This window comes from Protopterus annectens, chromosome 11.part0 (genome assembly GCF_019279795.1).
Source record: "Protopterus annectens isolate FY-2018-M chromosome 11.part0, PAN1.0, whole genome shotgun sequence".
NCBI lineage: Eukaryota > Metazoa > Chordata > Ceratodontiformes > Protopteridae > Protopterus > Protopterus annectens.
Window position 1 is genome coordinate 984,855,196 of NC_056745.1, and position 23,470 is coordinate 984,878,665.

The 23,470-nt window shown below is 37.3% G+C and overlaps 1 protein-coding gene across 2 annotated transcripts in view; it reads left to right on the forward strand.

Annotated features, from left to right (window-relative positions):
• The window catches only part of PCLO (piccolo presynaptic cytomatrix protein), a 2,606,742-nt gene extending 2,584,162 nt beyond the window's left edge, over window positions 1-22,580 (forward strand). For both annotated transcript variants that reach the window (XM_044088356.1, XM_044088355.1), the window contains exon 24: window positions 20,392-22,580. In XM_044088356.1, the coding sequence (XP_043944291.1) occupies window positions 20,392-20,532 (141 nt within the window). In that variant the 3' untranslated portion in view covers window positions 20,533-22,580. The remainder of the gene's footprint in view (window positions 1-20,391) is intronic.
• The last annotated feature ends 890 nt before the right edge of the window (window positions 22,581-23,470 follow it).

The window sequence follows — 23,470 nt, forward strand, 5'->3', positions numbered from 1 at the left end:
ACTTCTGTATGGAGAAAGGACAACTAATAGGGCCAATTATTTGTATATTATATGATTATCCAATTGCTAACAAAAAGACGCTTTTTCACCCTTACTTTTTTTTCATATTTTATACAATTACAGATCCAGATTCATATCAGTCTGAACTCTACTGTATCATTTTTTTTTCTTTCACAAAAAAGACTTCTTTTCACATGGGTGAATTGTTTGCTAGTCACTGTGTATGTACTGTAAGCCATACGGACTGGCCCCAAAAGGTATTCGATCAGCTGGACAGAAAAACAAGAACAATGCCTTACTCTTATCAAATGTTGTATAAAAATTAGTGCATACCAAGATTATATATCCCTCATTCTGAAGGAAATATAGGCCTCCTTTAAACTGATTAGATGCATTGATCTGCGATCGTGAGACTGCATATATATCTGCTGACCTCATCAGATCCAAACATAGTAAAGGTTTTCCAACATGAGTCATGAGAGGAAGTCTAAGAAGACCCCTCTGTTTAATTTGGCACAAGTATGCAGGTGGTAAGTAGGAATGAGACTCAAACAAGAATTGAACAAAAATCAGGCAGCAACTGAATGTGCCAAACAACAGAAGAAAGAATATAAGGATAAAGATCAGTAGAGAAGGTAAAAATGTGGAAAAGCCATAAATATAGTGGCAAGTATAGAAATCTCCTGGAACAACCTCATATTGATTAGGATTTCACGTAGATATTGTTAATGAGAGATGAGTTGAAACCAAAGGATGAAATGTTAGTAATGGCAGCACAGGACAGTGGACAACATACACATTTGTTTACAAAGTCCATTGAACACGTGGGAGACACAGACAAATGTAGATTCATTAAAGAAGAATTGAAAAACAGTCACACACCTTGTTGCTGGGTGGTGTATTCTCATGGCAGAGGACCTGTACACTGAAAGGCACAATAATGTGACAAGATTGTTGCACTGGGGATTGTTCGCACACTACAATATAGAAGTAGCTGAGAAGCATTGGAAACATGAACCATAAAGCATTATAGACAGTGATGAAGTGGACATCACATGGGATCACCAACTGCCAACAATTCAAAAAAAATGAGAGAAAACCAGATATAGTAGTCCATGAAAAAAGACAAAAGTAGCATTGATCATTGAAATTGCTACACCTACCAATTAAGTGTGTCATGTGCAAAGAGAGACACAAAGTCATAAAATATCAGGATTTGCTGATAGAAATGAGAGCAATGTGGAAGAAAGATACCCAGGCAGTTCCAACAGTAGTAGGAGCAATGGGTTTAATAAAAATGAATCTACAGTCGAATTTAAATATGTACTGCAGTGACGGCTCATGCCATCGGACTGCAGGACTGCAGCTCCCCCAGCTGTGGAAAGAAAAAGAATTAAAAAAAAATAAAATATTTCTTTTTGTATATACTGTTATACTGGCTGGCTGCTCCTTAGCTGTCCGACTGGCATACTCGCTGTGCTATTAGTCCCGGAACTTGAACTGCGCATGCTCATCGAGTTCCGTTTTTTAAAAACAAAGGTTTTGTAAATCCAGACTGCTGTAGAAGCAGTCCAGATTAAGGAGAGAAGGCATCAGTGTGATGCCCAAAAGTCTATGTGGTTTGTAACCGCAGTAATGTAGAAGGAGATGGGACTGCCATGTCCGCAGTCACGTACGTGACGTGGATGGCTAGGTAGGAACTGATTGGTTCTCGCTCTCTTCTCTTCCCGCACTTTGCTGGGAAAAAGAGAGTGAGAACTGAAACAGTCAGTAGTGCTTACTTTGATTTAGTCTTACTCTTAGATGGTCACGGAGTTCAGTTGTTCAACAGTTCATCATAGCTTCGATCGGGGAATCGGGATCATCATTTGGACAGACACTGTCATTAATACTAGTCAGTAATAATAACTAGCTGCTAGTAACTACTTCATATTTCATTTCAATGTGTGCACTGCTTAGTTTGCATTAAGTTACAAAAGAAAACTCACTGTGTCACTCAGTAAAAGCTGGCAAAGCTAGCATTTGTTATATATAGGTGGCAGAGGGTGGCAGCTTTGCTGCCAGTTTTCATTAAACTTTCCCAGTGGATGTAATGAAATGTCGGCTGTCAGTTGACATAACACATTGCAGGATTGAAACTGTATTGAGAAGGTTAGACAGGCAGATTATTTTTCTGAAGAGCTCAGTGTTGCTTAGAATGCTTATGTTTAATGAAGCATCTGATTAATCTAACCACACTGGTTATAGGATGGTGAGAAAGGAAGGATTCAAGCACTGTAAAATGTATGATAACAGGCATTTTAAATATTCAACACATGGTTTTTATCAGTTTAGATTCAGAATGAAATAATTTCCACTTTTTGAAAGTCTTGGTTTGTGTTGCTATTTTTGTTTCATTATTTTTAAAAACTGTGGTACTACTGAAAAATGCTGTTTTTGTAAGTTTTTGTGCCAACAACTATTTCACCTTTAACAAGGGGTATTATCTCCAGAAGAGAGGTGTGGCGATGAGTTTGCCATGTGGAGCCAGTTTAGTCAACTTAGTAATGACATATTGGGAAAAAGAGTTTATTTTCAACAATTCCCACCACATGGCGAACCTTACCTTCTACACACGTTTGTTTGGATGACATATTCATAGTTTTTAGAGGGGATAGAACCCAGGCTGATATGTTTGTTAACTATTTGAACAACACAACAGAATTTTTTGAATTCACGTCCAATTTTGACTATAACACTATTGACTACCTTGACATTAGGTTAACTAAAGATACGTTGTATAATAGATACGTGTCTAAAATTTTTAGAAAAGTCATATATTGTAACTCATTTCTTCATTTTTCAAGCTGCCACCCTTTTTCACAAAAACGTTCTATTGTCAAAGGGAAATTAATTAGAGCAGCAAAAATGGTTACTTTAGATGACGATTTCATTGATGAATGTAGACTTTTGAAAAGTGGAATGTTTCAACAATGTGGGTATCCTACTAGTCTTATAGATTCACTTATTGATGAGGCTCAATTTAAAAGACAAAATGGGACAATTAAACCCATCTTGTGTGAACCCTCTTTAATTAATGTGACTGAGGTATGTAACACTAGCTTGGATTCTATGGCTATATGTCTACTTGTAGCGTCATCCACCTGTAACTTGAGTGTTAACTTTAGAAGTAGCTTTATAACTACATTCAGTAGTGACAGTAAAGTGGTACATTTTGATATTATATAAAAAACTGGGAGCTTATTAATAATGATAAACTCATAGTAGAAAAATTAGGTAGTCTTCCTAGATTAGTATTTAGAAAGGGTTCTAACCTCAAAAACCTTCTCAAAAGAAATGAACCTTTGTTTTCAAGTAGATTTGCAGGGATGTCTACCTGTGGCATGTGCAAAATGTGAAAATACATGGAAACTGGCAAGACGTTCACCATTAGAGGGATGAAATACGAATTGAAGTACAAACTGAATTGTAATTCGAAACTAGTGGTGTACATTGCCTTTTGCACATCCTGCACTGCTTACTACATAGGGAAAACAGAACGTAGACTCTGTGACAGAGTCTACGAGCACATCTACGCAATAGACAAGAACAAGGGTGACAATTCCCTAGCTAAACACTCTTGTTTAAGTGGAGGTCACAAGTTTTTATTTAAGGCATTTAATACATTCTGATAGTAGGGGAGGCCCTGTCAACTTGCTATTAGAGGAACGTGAATTAGTATGGCAGTTAAGGCTTAATGCTTTTTCCAGCCCAGGGCTTAATGAAGCTTATAACATTGCTTGTTTATTGAAGTTAAAGAGTTTAAAAAGATGATACTGATGACTTTTATAAATTTACACAAGTGTAACTTATAGTAAAGTTAACACATACTTGATTTTATACATACTTTTACAAGTCACAACTCACAGTTAACGTGCTTTGTATTGATGCTACACTGCCTTGGTTTGATATGCTGTATCTAAACATGTGACATACTTTAATACGTGATGTTTTTACTATTTAAGGATGACTTTGTTAGTTTATTTTTATCTGAAGAAGTTGCTGTATGGTCAGCGATGAAAAGCACTTCATATTAAAACAATTTTATTTTACTTCGGGCTCCTGGACCTGTTTGTTTTGGTCTTTTCAGTTTTGTACAATTTCAGCAAGTTTTGTGTTTTTGTAATATGACTGAATATTTTCTGCTTTTCATCAGGCTTTATATTGATCTTCCTATGCGCTTCCCATAATGAACTGTTGTCTAGTGTCTGGTAAGACACTCATGATGTCCTATTATGTATTTGAAAATCATTTATATGCTGCAGCTGTAAGCGTGTATCTATTTACACCTTCATTTTTCTTCACTGAGCTTGTGCCCAGAAAACTCAACTCCATTCCAGTAGCCCAACAGGTAGCACATTTGCCTTCACTGCTGAAGGCTATAGATTGTATTATCACACCAGGCAGCTGGATTAATTTTCCATTACTGACATTGCAGCACAACATAAGGGGGGGGGGTGTTACACTCCCGAGTGCGCTATCTGCCTGTGTTGGTGATAGCGCAGGTGGATGTAAAAAATCCCATGGCACATCGAAAAAAGTAGATAATTTCCTCAATAGCCTAGTTATTATGAATACCATCTCAGGTCTCACCTGAAAAGAGGCTATTGGCCTAGTGAGACTAAGTCAGTCGAGAAAGTGACTGATAAATGGATGACAGATGGATGGGGAAGAATAAGGACTTGGTAATGTAAAAGGACATACATCAGCTTGGAATATATAATTTACTCATAAATGTGTCAGTGTTGTTTAACATGAATAAACAGTGTCTGTGCCAAAAGGTACATGGTAAAAGCATGATGTGTATGCAGCTAGTGACAGAACTGGGACCTTACCATATCACTAATGAAAAATGGCTGAAACAAGGGACAGAATGGGGAAACTAAGTACATCTGAAGTACAGTTACAGTGTCTTTAAAAATCACTGTCATTCTCACATAAAAGCCCTCAAAATGTATTCTGGGCCTTCTTACAAGATCCTTGAATATCTTTGCAAACACAGATCAATTGCACTACAGTACTCGTTCTGCAGAAGAACTGTTTTTGCATACACATAGCTGGGCTATTATATTTTCATATTCAATTTATTTTACATTTGTTTACTGGGAAAGTCCAACTGGGACAGATCCCATTTTCAGCAGAGGCCAGGGGAAAAACACTCCAGATGCGTGTCTTTGGAATGTGGGAGGAAACAGGAGCACCGAGCAGAAACCCACAGAAACGTAAGAAGGACATGCATACTCCACAGAGAGGGCACCCCAGCCAAGAATCGAATCAGAGTACCTCTTACTTTTATTTTTGAAATGCATGTAGATTCTCTTATTTTGTCAGCTGCTCAACTTAACAGTACTAATATTAAAAAAGTGTCTCTTCTTTGACAGGTTCCCAGCTATATTGTGTGGCTATTTTATATTTCTGCATCACATTTTTGGTCCATTTTTCATAAAATTGTAGTATTCTGGCAATTTAGTGTCAAATTATTAAAAATTAAAGTTAGAAAATAATGACAGACATTTGATTTTCAAATTTCATACCCTTCAGAAAATTCATACAAATGCATGACCTACTATTCTATTGTCTTTCTAAGTTTATAAGAGCAATATTTAAAAAGTGTCCTTATTTTTGGGCCTTTGTCACACTTCTGTTTATGGCTTTGTCCAGATTTCTTGCTCTGAAGTTGAGAGATATGACAAATCTGTCAGGGCAATCACTGTCAGCCAGAGACATTTCAAATTGTGACATGCTTGTTGCAACCCACTCCCCCATGTAGTGACTCTGGATGTGTCCAAGCATGACAAGGAGCAGTTATGCAGTGTAAGTGTGCAGAGTATCCCCCCATCCAAGGTAGACACAAGTACTACAGTGGCTTTGCTTTTCATCTGTCCTTGATTTTGCAGAATGTTCTGGTTTTCTGTCATATTTTTATATTGTTGATTTATGCTTATTATTATTCAGAAAATGCATATTGTTGCACTCCCTGTTGCTCTGTATTTAAGTAGCAACGCTTTAATGACCATCAAGTAAGCTTGTCTGAGACTGTAAGATGCAAGTAAGCTTTAATAAGCATACTGTTAAAGAATTGCCAACACTGAAAGCCTTTTTGTTGTTGCCATGCAGAGAATATTTACTTAACTAGATAGCATCTAAGCTAGGTATTGAAATGCATGTCAGAATTTGTAATAAAAGACAGGATTACAGTATTTTCAGAAGCTCACTACATTTGTTGGAGACCTGCAGTCATCTTTGCAGGCTTTACCCGTAAACTAAACAGAATGCCAATCTATCGTGTGTGGTCCATAACCTGTGCAGTAATCCTTTAAGCAATTTATCTTGAGCTTGTTTGTTGTTTGCTGTTCATTTTTTACTTTGATCATGTTTTCCCCGTGAAACAATTAAATAGTTGTTGTCAGGCAGCAGTTCTTTTTTGGATAAGAAACATTTTTACAAGTGGGGGTATCACAAGATTGCTACTTTCAGCATGTTACTTGGTACTTTGGTACTTTTATAAAGCTGTATATAAATTATAATTAGAACTGCATTGCAAGGAGAAGTGGTTTGAGTTGACTTCTGCTTGTTTTGATTTTGACTGGCATTCCAGTAATGTACTTAAAAAGTAATTTATTTTTTCATGCCTCACAACCTTTTTGTTTCCATCTAAATATTAAGTAAGCTGTCATGTAGCCAATGCATTGAAATATTTTTTTCTCCACTTCATTTTGTCTTGATTGGACTCTCATAATGACAGTTTGGCACCCAGGGCAGCATATTTAATTTAAGTCCCAGTTTTTGTGGTTTTGAGCATAGCTCTGCCCCTTTCTAGTTGGCTACACCCCTTCCTATTGGCCACACCCATTCAACTGTCTTTTGCAGCCCCCCTTTGATTTGAAGTCACCAGCCGCCACTGATGTACTGATACATGTAACTCCATATGAATTTCTCTAGCCAATCCTGGCACATTGCGGATGCTGTGAAGAGCAATCTTGGCCAATATTAAAGACTGAAACAATACTAATTTTGTGAAGTTTAATCACACCCTGACTTAGGAGTGGAGTCCATTCCTGTCATGGTATTAAAAATCCAAAAGACTTGGAGAAATTAAACAGAGAGAAACCATTATGTGATTTGAAGCAGTCAATTACTACAAGTTCACACATTACAAAGACACATACAGGAGAGTTTGTGTTTTCACATGCTTGTGCTCATTAACACTTATTGTTGGTGTTTAGTTGTTTAGTCGAGTTTGACTCTTTGTGGCCTTAGAGACCTGAGCACACCAAGCCTGTCAACAACTACTTTAATTTCTAACAAATTCATATCCCCTACTTCAATAATGCTATTTATCCATCTTGTCTTGTGCTATCCCATCATTTGCTTTCAGTCTTTACTAGCATCAGTCTGTTCTGTACTGAATTATGTGTTTGCATTATGTGATGAAAGAATGAGAATTTTAATTTTACCATCATTTTAGTGAATAGCCTAGGTTTATTTCTTTAGGTATTGAATGATCTGATCATCTTGTAGTTCATGGAATTCTCAATAGCTTTCTCCACCACCATATTTCAAAATAATTTATTTTCCACTGCCAAGCCTTACTTTTAGTTACATTTTCAGTTGTTATTATTGTTGAGAAATCATAGCTTTGATTATTTGTTGACAGTGTTTTATCTTTTCTCTTTAATAACGTATCTAGACTTGCCATAGCTTTCTTCCCAAGAAGCATCTTTTAATTTAAGACTTGTTGCCATAGCTTTCCTCCCAAGAAGCATCTTTTAATTTAAGACTTGCCATAGCTTTCTTCCCAAGAAGCATCTTTTAATTTAAGACTTGTTGCCATAGCTTTCCTCCCAAGAAGCATCTTTTAATTTAAGACTTGCCATAACTTTCTTCCCAAGAAGCATCTTTTAATTTAAGACTTGTTGTCATAGCTTTCCTTCCAAGAAGCATCTTTTAATTTAAGACTTGCCATAGCTTTCCTCCTGAAAAGCATCTTTTAATTTAAGACTTGCCTTAGCTTTCCTCCCGAGAAGCATCTTTTAATTTAAGACTTGCCATAGCTTTCCTCCCAGGAAGCATCATTTCATTTCATGGCAGCAGTCACCATCTTTAGAGGTCCTCGAACCTAGGAAGGTAAACTCTCTCACTGTGTCCATTTCTTTTCATCTATTTGCAAAGTATTGATAGAGTTAATTGATATAATCTTAGTTTTGATGGTAAAAAACAAGACAGCTTTTGTACACGCTACTTTATCAACAGGCTATCCATGTCCTCAGTTTCAGACATTACAGTGGTATCATCTACATATCTAACGTTGTTAATTTTTGCCTCTGCAGTTTTAATACCAGCACCTGATTAATCTAATCCTGCATTTTGCATGATATGATATTCATATAAGATAAAATAACATAAATAAAATAAGCAAGGTGACAGTATTATTGTCACACTACTTTCCCAGTCTTGGATAAGTCAGTTATTCCATATTCAAATCTAACTGTTGCTTCTTGTTCTGTATACAGATTTCTCTGGAGGTAAATAAAGTGACCTGGTGCCCCCATTTCTCCAAGAAGTTGCCACAGTCTATTATGGCTCACAAAGTCAAATGCTTTACAGTAGCTGTTAAAAAACAAAGTAAATATTTTCTGGGACTCGTTTGCTTTATCTGTAGGGTTGTTTGCAAGTTGAACTCTGCACTCTCCATCCTCTTCTAAAAGAATGTTGTACATCTGGCAGTAATCAGGCTATATATTGCTGGAGTCTGGTTTGCAGAATCTTGAGCATTTCTTTGTTAGAATTTGTAACAGGTTCAAATGCTCAATAACTGGAACATTCTTTTGCCTCACCCTTTTTTTGAGTGGAATCTGAATTAACCTTTTTTCCAATCCAATGGCCAGTGGTCACTGTTGTTTTTTTTTTGTAACCATTTGAAACATTGGGACCTGCTAGAAAGAATCCAAAAACACAGAAACTGACTCGCCAAAAAAAGGACTTACATATACCAAGTCTGAAATGTCCATTTTCCACAATATTCCCTTTTTTCCAAGGTATGTTGATCTCAGAGTTGATAGGTTTAGGGTCTGTGGGGGGGGGGGGTCTTGAAATCTAAGGGAAAAGAACAATGTGCAAGTCTCACTCTTCTCCTTGTTTTTGTATTTTTTTCAGCATGTCGGCACTCGGCATTTCAAGTGCAGACATTTCTGTAGAGAGACTTTTGTTCTGATTTGTTTTTTTCCTCCTTCAAATTTGATATCAAATTCTGAGCAGGATTATGACAGCATCATTGCAGAATTTTAAACAGTCCTAAAGGAATTCCATGACTTCCTGCAGCGTTCTTATTAGCAGTGTTTTCTAGATCCCATGTAGTGCTGCTCTCAGGGGGTTTCTAGATCTAGGTCAGTGAACACATGATTGTATGTATCAATGAAGTTAGCCAGCTGCATGGCATAGTAAGATAAAGCTCTAAATATGACCCAGGTAACCTTGGTTTGATTAATGGCATCTGAGGAACTGGAGGATGAGTGGTCCCATTTGGGGAGGGCAGGTGACAGGTGAGTGGGCACACAAATCATGTGACTCTACCTGGCACAGACCAAGGATCTAATCTTGATGTGCATCAGGGGAGTAGCAGGGCAACTTGCCAGAGGTAGTTCTGTGCAGAAGTGATCAGCAGTTCAGTGCAGTCTGCCCATTGCAGGACCCTGTGAAGGTAGTCAGGTCACTCATCAGGGAGGAATTGAAAGAAACAGGTAGGTCATAAGTAAAAAACACTGGTGAATGGTTAATGACAGGACCCCCTCTAGACACCCATAGGATCCATGTCAGCCCAAGCTGGTATAACAGAAATGTATGTAGTGGCTGGTAGACCAAGCATTGCATGTGGGGCACTGGGGTATAGGGATGAAGCAGGTGAGTATAAAAAAGCTCAAAAATTATGTTAGGAACTTTCTTAAGCAGCTCTTCAATGTATTCCTGCCACATCTATTTTCTGCTTTAGTAGGTCTCTACCATCTTTGACTTTTATAGGTTCATAGACTCATAGGTAAGTACTAGGCTAGCTGCTTTTGCAGGCCATTTTAAGCCTAGTCAGTTTCCCTTCAAAGGTGAGGATCAAGCTCTGTACCTTGTGCGTGTGAGGTAAACACATTAATCATTATGAGAACTCCCAACCTAGAAATGGTTTATAGCATGTGCTTGCATATAAATACTAGTTATCAGACTACTACAAGCCTAAGGGTGGCCACGGTGGTGCAGCGGTTAGCATTGCAGCCTCACAGCAAGAGGTTCTCTGGTTTGATCCTTGGCTGGGGTGCCTTCTGTGCGGAGTCTGCATGTCCTCCCTGTGGTCACAAGGGTTTCCTCAGGGTGCTCTGGTTTCCTCCCAAAGACATGCTGTAGGTGGATTGGACACTCTAAATTGGCCCTAGGTATGAGTGTGTGCATGTGTGTGCCTGCTGTGGAAGGTTGGGCGCCAGGCTGGCAAATCGACACCATAAACTCCACTGCCAATCATCAGTGGACAGGTGATCCGCTGTGGCAACCCCTAACTGGGAAAAGTCGAAAGAAGAAGAAGACTACTACAAGCCTAGACAATAAGCAGAGGTCAGAATCAAATTCTGTACCTTCTACCTGTGTGGCAAAGACTTGACTTAAGCCAATCCCAACTAAGTTAATGCTGTTCTTTGCTAAAAATGAAGAGCCACCCATATAAATCTACAGGCTATCAAAGAGTTTATCACTCACAAGTGCAACAGTGAAAGTCTTTATTATGATAATTTTTGCCTGGCCATCTCCCTTATCATCACTACCCTTCTTAAAGACATATGGTGTCTTTTTCATTCACTTCAGTATGCCTACTTATCTTTTCTTCCTGTTTTCTGACACTCTCTGTCCAGTTTGTCATATTTTCCCATTTTATATTGAGATTTGCTCTCATTTTTTCTCCCATCACTTCTAAAGCCTATTTAGACATTTATTTTGCCTTCTTAATTTTCTTTCTACTCAAAATATTGTTATCACCATCCTGGGTAATATCACAAATGTCTTTCAATAAATCTTTAGGCACTCTCTTCATTAGATCTAATTCCTTAAGTCTCTTCTTCCACCTCCATTACATAATTACATGAAATATTGTTGGCATGGAGACCTCTCTTGTTTAATTTTTATTTAATTTAATTTGGGGATTCAATAACTTCTCCTAGCTTGCAGTCATCTGCAAACTTAGTCAGCCAGTGTCCTTTGGTATTGGCTTTTATTTCATAAACATAGATGCCAAACAGGAGCGGTCCCAGCACGGAACCCTGGGGAACTCCACCGGTGATTGGTATCTTAGTAAAGTTAACTTCCCTATGTTGATTATTTGCTTCCTATCTGTGAGCATTTTGGCAATCCAGAGAGTGACATGGAGGTTTATTTCCAGTTTGTTTATCTTTTCTACATTGCTTTGGTGAAGTATGTCAAAAGCTTTGGCCATCATCCATTGCTTTGGTGACCTTTTCAAAAAAAATCCACCAGGTTGAGTAAGCATGACCTGCCATTGATGAATCCAAACTGAGACGGGTCCAGTGTTTGGAGGGTCCCTATTATCTGATTGATTAGTATCATGATAAGTCTTTCCATGGCTTTACATATGAGGCTGTTCAGACTTATTGGTCTGTAATTGCTTAGGTCTGTGAAAAGCCTATGCTTTCCCCTTATGCAGGGGAATGACTGTAACTGTTCTCCATTCACGTGGTACAAAACCTGTATGGAGGCTCAGATTGAACAATGTTGTTAGGGGTGTGGATAAATTGTGCTTCATGCAATTTAAGATGCATCAGTGGATATTGTCAGGACTCATCGATGTAGTATTTTCAGCTTCTGAGAGCACTTTTAGGACTTGTTCTTGTGTGATTGCTTGAGGTGAGTCAGTTTCAGTTATATCTTGAGAAATAGATGAAGAGGAGAGAGGGGTAAAGTTTAGAGCTAAATTTATCAGCCAGTAGTTTCACTGTATCTTCAGCTTCAGTGTAGGTACCATTGTTCACAATCAGCTCAGTGCATTGTTGTGTTGTGCTTCTGAGATTATGAACATAACAAGAAGTGCCTTTTGATTGTCTTTGACTTGGGTATCTATTTTAGCCTCAAACTTGGCTTTGATGGATTTTATTAAGTTCCTGAGTTGTTTGTTTATTTCAGTGACAAGGGCTGTAACACTCTGGGAATTCTTCTTACTTTTGGTCAAAATCCTTTTCCTTTTATTATGAAGCTAGTTGATATTGTGGTTCCATCACATGGATTTGTTTCTGGAGTTTGCCCTGCACTCATTCCTAAAGGGTGCAGCTGCATTTATGCAGCTTGTTTATATGCTGGTATAGTGTGATAGTGTATATTTCTACATATTCCGTGGAGTTAACTGGGTTTGGTGTGGATTTGAAGCTTGCCACTGTATCAATTAAGAGTAGGTAGTTTGTCTTAAAGAAATTTGTAAAGGTACATTGGTTGGAAGGGATCACTGGTTTCAGTTTTATTTCAAAGGAGACTGCTTTATGGTCAATACTAAGAAGTGGTGAAGATATCCAAAGGATGGTACAAGATGCTCCCATATTAGTAAGGACAAGATCTAAGATGTTATTCTCCCTAGTGGGTACTCAAATAATTGCTCCATGGCATCTATATTGACAAAGTCCAGGAATCTCTGTGCTTGTGCTCTTGTGGAGGTCTAGTTTTCCTATTCTATAGCTGGATAGTTTAGATCACCTAGGAGAATGGTACTGGATTTAATACTGAGTGATTCTAGCTCCTGTAGATAGGCATTGTGGCTTTTTTGTGTTATAGAGGGCATTCTATAGCTAGCTAATATTCTGTTTGGCACCTTTCTGATGGTTATTTGGACATGAAGAAGCTCTAATGCATCATACTGCTTTACCAGCCTTGATGTGAGTCTCTTCTGGATGTAGATTGGAACACCTTCACCTTTTTCTCCTCCTGCACAGTAGGTGGTCTAAATATGTAGAAGGCATTCTAGCCCTGCCCATCTGGAGTGCTCTCCACTATCTTGGACCATATTTCAGTCACTACACAGATGTTAGTGTCTTCCAGGCTGAGAAGGGCTTTTATGGAGTGTAGTTTCTGGTTTAGGCTCCTAGCATTGATCAATAACACCCTCATATTTTCCTTTTCTTGGTTTGTTATATTGGTAGGTTTATTGGTTGGCATTGCCTAAAAAAGGCAATATGGTTGTGGGCAATGTCTTTGTCAATAATCAAAACCCTAGAGGATACAAATGCAGGCCATCTTTGGCGAAGAAGTGTGGTCTGTCCATCATATCCCCCCAGGCTGATGAATATTGGACCCACTTTGAATGACATCAAAAACTAAGCCAGTTGAAATCAATTATTTTTTGCTCAAATTGTGGCATCATCCTTGGAGATGGTAGAATGCTGCTCAATGCTAGGCTCATACCTGCCTCAGACACACAGTCTGAGAGCTGCATCATTTGTCTCTCTATATAGTCCATGGAGGTACACCTCAAGTCATTGACACCAGTATGACTTATGACAGAGTCATACTGGTACTTGCTGTTCAAGGACTTGAATGTATTTCTGATCTTGTGTATTTTGGCACCAGACAAACTAAGCATCACTCTTTCCTTGCTCAGCCTGGTAAGAGGTATGTCTGTATTGTTACAAAGGAGTCACCTAGAACAAGAATGCTTGGTTGGGTCAATGCCAGCCTTACAGGCTCAGCATCTGTGACTCCTTGTGCTATGTGAGGAATCAGGCCTAATTTGCTGTATGTGTTTTGTGCCTGTGTTGTGTTTTGGATGTCTTGGATTATGAGTATCATGATAGCCTTGGAGAGGTGTGATGTGTAGTGTACATCTGGCAATTTTAGTTTCTGAGTTTACTGTGTGTGACATTTTTACCTCAAAGGATATTACATATCTCTCACACACTGTTGAGTAACAGGATTGTCACGAAGCATGAGACAATTCTTACACTGTCTCAAGATACTCATCTCAATCAGGCTGGCTAGAGAAGCTGTGGAGAAGTGCAGGCCCATGATACTGACAGGAATGACCCTGGGAGCAGGGGCAACTATAATTGCTTGGAGTTTGGTTTTAGAATAATGTTTGCTTGAACTTGCTACTGACTTTTTAAAGTTCAATACAGAAAAAAAAAAAACCTTCTGCCACCAGAAAGAATGAACCAGAAAACTAATTACAATTAAATGAGTGAACTTAATATTAAACAATTTTATCAAAGGTCTTTTATGCTTGTTCTTTGGCTAATAGCTTTAGCATTCCAGTCACCTATAATGTATGTGATATCATTTTTTTAGTGTTATATCCAGAAAATGCAACAGAACCTCATAAAACTAGTCAACGTCCTCCTCTTGGGTGAAGTACAAACTTGTTTTGCTGCAAAGGAGAATAGCTTGCCTTGGAGCCTGACTGAGATTAACATTAGATATGCTATATAACACACATATCCATTGCCAGGGCTGGGACCGCTATATGCAGAGAGTTTATCCGTACTGCATTAATGACTGGTGGGTAGTTGGTTACCATTCAGTGTTACTATGCTGTGATCTACGGGTACATAACATTCCCTCATGGACACTGACAGGGATGGATGCCCTCAGGGAAGTAGAGAAATATAGAAGGTGGGTACTTCTGGAATGGATTTGTTTTAGGATGCAGCTTTACTAGAATGACTGTGCTGAGAACCAGTTTGTGCATCAGTAATTCTTTGAGCTATTAAATATATCTGTAGATAAATGGTTCTGTAATTTGTTTTTTTTTTTAAAGCTATGAGCATTATTGTCGATAAAAATTGCACAAGCCATTTTCTGGGTTAGTGAGATATATGTGCAGAAGGGGATACCACTACTCATTCATTGGATGGACAAGATTTTGTGAACATTGTGGAAGTGGAACATACATTACTAGGTACTGCTGGATTCTTGGCAGTGACTGTGTCAGTGCTCTGTATATGAAGAAGCTGGCTTACCTTATAATGAATGCTTTTCGCAACTAACCTTGTATTGACTAGCTTCTGCTACATATATGACTATTATAGATAAGAAGGGCACATAGTGGAGGCCCCAACTATGCCACGAGGGCTGGATTATAATTTATTCATAGTGCAACATATGATATCGTATATCATATGATATATGACATATATTATATATATATATGGTATATGATATATACTCAGCAGATCTATGGCTCCTGGTACACACAATCTGAGATTCTTCATAAATACCTGCCATCATCTGATTGTCTTACTATGCAGTAATGATGATGCTTGTTGATGTTTGATATCCACACCTTCATATTTAATAATTAGCATATGTTTTGATATGCTGCACACTGGTGTAAATTGCTGGGTAGAAATAAACCTAGACAAAAGGTCATTTATTTTTTACATTTCTCACAAGTTATATTATAGAGGATCAGGATCAATTCACAAATTCTAACCATTTTATTATGTGTTTGACACATGGATGCCAAGAAATTCACCTTGAGAGCGAAGCTCGAGAAGTGAATCCTGGCATCCACGTCGAGAGCATAGAATTGTAGGTTAGGAACAGAGAATCAATCATAATTCTTTGTAATACATGGAGTTTATCTGCTCCATGTACAAGTTATAGTAAAAAAGAAAAAAAAAGCACTAAGTGTTTTACCAGCTTTCAAAGCCATAAAACACTTAGCAAGCACTGTCAGAAAGGCAGTGTAATGAAGTTTCACATTTAATACATTTCAACTGCACAGATTTTTGCTTCAAATTCTGGGTCTGTTCCTCCTAAAATCTGTGGTTTTCAGAGAAACCATAGAGGACTGAAGTCACTAAATAATGACATACATTTTAGTTTCAGACTTCACATCCTTTAGAAAACACAAATGAACTAACTTCCTATTAATCAAGCTACCGTTTACACTTCTAACAGGAAGTTAGGGACACCTTATTTGTATGTAAAGCAGACAGAAACAAATCTTTTATTTCTGTCGCTGTCATTTGATGGTCATTTCTGGCAGGTTTTATTGCTGAGTGCTGGACCTGAACTTAACAACTTTAGCAGTGGATAATTAATATTTGTTAAGGTCGGGTCTCACACCAGTCTGGTGATTAATTGGTTTGTCTTTTACCAAATATTGGAGCATGACCAACGTACTCTACTACAAAATAATTCACAACATTCAGTGATATCATGCATATTATATTAATATAATTTATTTTATTTTAAGCTTTGTGTAAAAGGTTGGTGGGCTGGTACAGGACCCTTTTCAGCCTCCTCTTGGGCCATTTGGCAAGCAGCAAATGCAATTCAGAGGTGTTTACATACTACGCAAAACAAAATACATAGAATTACAAATATATATATATATATATAAACATCTCAAAGTATAAAATGTAGAGTAACTAAAACAATGCTAGTAACAAATGAAGTTCTTAATGATAACATACATTCTTATAAGTGCTATTATAGTTTGTCATTTCTAACATCTCTTACACTGGAGTTTATTAGTTTAACATCGTGTGCAGATGGTTTTTCATCCCCTTTTGGTAGCTGAGAACAGTTTTCTTCCTTCATGTTACAATTTTTTTTGTACCAGTCTCCTTTACTTGCCCTGTCTCTGATGATTCATTTCATAACAGCAAAGCCAGGTAAGGGGTTGCATAATTTAAAAATCTACACTTTTGATTCTTAAAAAGATCAGACCACAACCAAAATGTAGTTAAATGCACATAAATGGCAATACCACTGTATTCATGTCTGAGCCTACATATCCCACTGAACCTTTGTTTTCCTATAAATGATATCCTCTTCTTTTCTTCTCCGTATCAACTCATATGCTCCTCCTTCTGCCTTACACTGCCTTTCTACTGCCTCTCAATATTTTCTGCTGTTACTTTACTCACTTGTCCAGCACTGATTTCCATTTTTGCAATCACTCCCACTTTTCACTGCTCTTACTTCATTCAATTCACACATCAGAATTTTCTCCCTACTCACCCATAGACACATTTTTACAGATATTCCTATTTCAGTGACTTCCTATAGTAGCCTCTGTACAAATTGCTTTGTTATACTTTTCTAACCGAGTTACTACTTCCAACTTCCCACAGCTATGATCCGAGTATAACTATAAAGAAATGTTACCGATTTACTAATTAAGCATTGCCATGACATACAAGTTAATGCACTCTTAAGTAACGCAGCTTCTTTATGGCTTGCTTTAACTATATGCACAGCTTGCAAGATTATTTATAATTGATTAATATAGTCTGCCAGTGTAACATTTTCCTTTGTTATATTTGTTTTTTATACCCTGTAACTCTTCTGTTTTTATTTGGCTTTCAGCTATATGATTATTATATTTGGAGATGTTCTCCCTGGACCACCTTAGTGAGTAGATTATTGTTCAGAGGGGTGATCTCGCCTAACAAAGAGAAATAAATAAATGATTAATTAAAAAGGGAATGAATAAATAAACCCAACTTAGAACACATCAAATGGCATCCATAGATATCTGTTGCGCATCCCAGCAGGGGTTGCAGGGTAAAGCTCTGATGAGTAGCACAGCTATAACAACTTGTATGTGTATGTTTTCACTTCCACGCCACAGAGCTGGGAAACCAGCTCATCTCCAATATGCTAATCAGCTGTACTATGATGCAGATGCAGATGCTGCAGACTGTGTGATACGTGGGCACTCAACTGAGCATTTAGGGCCTTAGCATTTGGAACATACTCCTCATAAGCAGGCTCACATACACAGTATGCTCCAACAGGATACAGTCCCTTACATCAGACTATAAACATGATGTTCATAGAGAGATGTCTAATTTCCCTACATACACATCAAAGGTGATATAATGGTGGAGATGCCACCTCAAGGTTTTGGGAATAGGAGAGGATCCTGAATCATACCTCTCAACATTTTAGCATAAAAATTTGTTGAAGGGAAAATAATGAGGAGACAAAGGCCCAAAAAGAAGGACCCATTTTAAATATTGATTTTCTAAACTTAGAAAGTGGCTAGAATAAATGAGTTTGTATTACCATGTATTTTTTAAGGATATAAAGTGTGAAACCCAGATGCCTATCATTACTTAGTGAATTCAGTCCTCACTGATTTGCCAGAAAAAAATCACAATTTTTTTTGAGGAAGAGACCAAAGATACGAGGCAAAAAGCTGGACATTCTGCACAATTCTGGACAATTGAAAGATATGAGGTACCTGGAAATTTGGGGCATGGTGTTGACTGGCATTTAAAAGGATAGCTTACACATCAGGGGCATGTTAGCATGGCAGGTAGGTACCCTGGAGGTGGCTATGATTATCTGCCCAAATTTTACAGGCTTGTCCTCTGTCTGAGCTGTGTCAGTGCTTACTGCTGCCTTTCTTTTGATGCATGTGCCTGTGGTGTCATCATGGCATGGCAGCAGACAATTTTAGAAGATAAACACAATGCAGGGTACATTCTAATGGTTTAGCAGCCTTATGAGAATGATGTACACTGAATATGTGCCTGTGTGATATGGCTATGTACACAATACACAATGCAAGCAGGAATGCAAACACTATATAGGTTCATTGATGAACATATACAAGGGATGGGGGCACATAAGCTACTGAGATCTGACTCTATGATGTGCATTTAACCTCCTTGTGTTGACCATATTGACATATCTTTAGCTTATGTAGCCTCCTTCCATACGGTGGTATAGTGACAGAGCTTGTGCAGATTAAGGTAGCACACCAGTCAATGAACATAGGAACAGTGCTAGGCAAGCAGTCATAGGGACTATTATGAGAGGCCTAATCATATGCCCCTTTAAGTAGGCACACTTTAAAGATGCCCAGCTTTCAGTCATCAAACTTGATCACCCACACTTCAGAGATATTGGCTTAGATATCTGAAAAAAATTCCAAAAAAAAGAGAGGGCCCACCATTGCTTCCTGCTGTATCCCACCAGTTACAATTTTACATTCAGAGATGGTATCAGCAACTTTCACTACTTTGGATCTGTTGTATAGCTGGTTTGCAGTTCTGCAGACATTCTAGGGGGTTACATTGTTTGTCTAACTTTCAATAATACTAGCATATATAATAGTGTCAAAAGGCTTGACCATGTTAAGACAAGCAGCATATACAGAGTGGTCACTATCCACAGCCTCTATAACCTTTTCAAAGAAGCTTACTATGTTCAGGGGGCAGGACCTGCCCTTAATAAAACCAAACAGAGTAGAGTATAGATCAGTTAAATTGCCTTTGTCTGCATAAATGAGTTATGTTATGATGTATTCCATGGCTTTGCATATAAAACTTAAGTGGCTGACTGGCCTATAATTATTGGGGGCTGTGAAGGTGCCATCCTTGTGTAGAAGAGTCATAGTGGCTGTTGTTCAGGCATCAGCTGAAGCTAGTGAAGGGAACAGCAGCAGAACAGTGACTGCTACTGAAAGTAAAATGGTGAATGCAGATACTTATTAGTGTGCACGCTACACATCAGCCTAGAGCTACATGTTTCACAAGCTGCTGCTCAGCTGTCTGTACGTTTCAGTAGTTATCTGTCTGTGAATTGCAGTCCCTATCTGTAGCTGTCTAATTTGCATGCCATCAGTCCCTCATTTCTCTGCACAGGGACATTTGCATTGATTTATACACTTACCTTAGTGTACGTTGTTTAGGCAGAAGCTCATGAAAAGATCATTGCTTCAGTGTTGTTATGACACTTCACACAAGCTACAGTAAAATAATTCAAGACATTCACTGATTTTTTGCATGTACTCTATAGTACTTTATCTTATCCAGTGTCATAGTAACTTATTTCTAGCTTGTGCAGTCCCCACGCAGTGCTGAACGTACCGCTCTCACCCATGCAGTTGATGGCTATGATTTGGGACAACTCTGATCACCACTGATTTTCAGGAAAATGAACCTTGTGTAGTTCACAACCTGTGTATGAGTATCACCCTCAGTGATACAAAGAAGCAAGGCTTGCAGCTTTAGTAATGATTCAAAGGACTCTATTGTTTGTGTATGCTCACTAGGCATTTGTCACTTATTTGCGGTCTTGTTTTGTTTTTCTATCACTTTTATTCTGAAATGTTTAATGTCTTTTAATTGTCATTCAGATAACATAACTGCTTAATGAATGTGCATTTGCATACTCTGAATCCTATTAAAAATTGCAGATACAAGTGATTTTTTTTAATAGTAAAGATATGTTTGGTGCTTCCTTTTTTAATAGTAGAGGTATGCTTGGTGCTTCTCATTGAATTAATTTCATGTGTAATCAAAATATACTTTTAAACTGTACATTGAATGAAAACCCTAAAAAACATTTACTTTTTTTCCATAGATTTTGTTGGTGTCAAATGGTGGAAAGTTCATGAAGAAGACATTAATTGGTGAAGCATACATCTGGCTTGACAAAGTAGATTTAAGGAAGCGCATTGTTAATTGGCACAAGCTACTAGTCACTTCCAGTCAAAGCCACTGATTAACTGTAACCATGCTTAGAAGAGGATATAGTTAGTACTACAGAATGCATGGGACCATTTGAAATGTTAGACTGGAACTGTCAATTAGACAGAACTGTTCAGAGACAGTAAGGAGAAGAAGTCCTCATTTACATGGCAGAGAATATTGTAATCAACAGAGGCCAGACAAAGATGCATTCTTGCAAAGCTTGGAACATGTTCTACCTGCGTGTGTAGCCCTGGGGTCATGTTGTTAAAGGAGATCTGACAAGGCCATAATAAGCGATTCCTGAAAGTGTAATTCTACAAGCTTAAGAAAGGCTGTGATGCATGGAATGCAAAATGTTTATTTATAGATGATGGTTCAAAGAGTTCAGCTACAGAGAAAAGTGCTGACTTAAGAAAATAATATCATTTTTGTAAGAAGGGTGCTATATATTAATATGCAGTAAGAATTCACAGGAGGTGAACCAGAAGGCATGCCATTCCAAACCATACATGATGGTTGAGTGCCATCTTTTTTCTTCCGTCTTAAAACTGCAGACTATTTCTTGTACAATGTAGCTGACGCCCTACAGATTGTAATAGTATGCAATATTCAGATTGCTATACAAGAATGGGAAGGATCATCTTCTGTTTCTAAAAATGAATCAACATTTTTACATGAGAAAAGTGTATCAACATTAGCCCACTAGTTATCAGCAGCTGTAAAGGTACTTGCTCATTTTAAGTATGAATTGTTTAAGGGATATTGCAGCATAAAGATTTTGAAAACAGTATAATGTAGTGGACCACAAAAAAGAGAGTACAGTTATTAAACTCTGCCGCTCTTATTTTAGTTAATCACCATGCACCATATGGGCCCTAATTGTGCTATGTATAAATCTCATAAGGATGTTCAATATCTCAGCCAGTATGAACAGTTACCTTTATGTCTGTAGCACTTTTATGATACCACTTATGGAATGAATAGCCTGACATGATTATGTGTCTCTTCTAGTTACATACCATTTGTTTAACAAAAATAATTAATAATACTTTATAGAAACAGCAAGATGAGTTTATGAGACATATTCAGGCACTGCATATTAAAGCATAAACATCACGCCTAGAAATGAGGACCTTAATGCTTATTAAATATTATTGATAATTCAATTAGTGTTATTTGTTTTCTGAGCAACTCAGGTGTATAGTTAATCAGACTAGTATGTGCAATCATAGCTTGCTAGATGTTAAAACATAGTTATGGTCATTAAAGAAACAAATAACATTCTGAAGTGATCGCATCACCAGAAAGCCAAACAAGGCAACCTTATGATTTTGTGTTGCTCTGCTTTTTCAGTGCATTATTTCAGTGTATATATTCTCGTCTGGTTTCCATTCCAGAAGTTACCACCTGTACATTTGCCGCTTCCATAGTTTGCTCTCTAATACTGTTGGAAAAAAAGAAACAGCAGTATGATGCACCACTTGTGAAAACTCCCGGTAATTTCTTACGTACAACATTTTTTAAGGAAGGCTTGCCGACTGTTGCCATTAATATTTCCAATAGAAACTATCCCTCATAAGACTGGTAACCAGGAATCAATTAATCATCAATCTTAAGTGGAGAAACAGAGCCATAATAACTTAACTGTCTGAGAAATATATTATTGCTTTACCTGTTAATTTAATAATGGTTTAATTATTTATGGAACTGAAGTATATGAGTGACTGTCGTGCCTCATCCTTGCTAGTTTCTTTCCTCCTAAACTTTAAAGAGTACACGTGTTGTAAAATAGCATTCATATTTTTAAACAACTAATTATTTTTCCAAACTAAGAAATCAGATTTCACAAAATAAATACTAGCAACAGTGTGTTGATCTTTAAGATATTATTTAATCAGCAGTAGTGTTACAGAATAGACATACATTAATGAATGGATTTTGTCAGTTGTTAAATAATACAGATGTTGACCATTCATAAAGAAGTAAGCTGTTAACTATGAAAAGAATCTAACAGATAAATTATGAGAAATGTCAACATAAGCATTCGAGGAAATAAATCATTGTGATAAAAATGAAAGACATGATGACCTCTGATTTATTTTGGTGTTTATCATTTCTTCACATTACTTAGACTGAGCGTACAGCTGTAGTCATAACTCAAATGGCAGGTATTTCATGATCTTAAATCCATCACACACACAAAACACACACTCACACACACACACACACACACACACACACACACACACACACACACACACACACACACACACACACACACACACACACACACACACACACACACACACACACACACACACACACACACACACACTAAAAACATCCCTTGTGTATTTGTATTTATACAATTGTTGTTTGATATGGGACTAAGATAGCAAATTAATAATAATAAAACATGCAAAACATCTCCACTGCCATCTTTTAATGGCTATTAAGTCACTGCCTTGAGATTATCATCTTGTCCTTTGAGGTAGCAAGAGTCTTCTAAAATGTGCCAATTTTGATTTATGACCAAATTCAAAGACTTACTGGAGTTTTCTATGCAATGTGGAGTTCGGATGTATTGAATTAGGAAAAACTAATCAATTGTATTCAGGTTAAAAATAAATAAAAAAATCATATTTTATTCCATGAATAATACAGAACTTAATTATATTCTTTTTTTTCTTTTTTAGAGGGAAAATTGTTTACCTGTATATAGTTCTGTAAATTATTTTTTATTTTATTTACATGATTTGTTTTTTGGGACATATCTCACTTTAAAGCTTGCAGAAGTCTTTTATGCATTTTTATTTATTGCACATACATAGCTTTGCTTTTTTATTTATAGTATATGCAATTACCATTGCACAGTTACAAATATAGTACCTTCAGATAAGTTTATATAAATAATACAGAACTGACAGAAATATTTATAGTTTCTTTTGTTTAGGGGATTGCACCGTTAA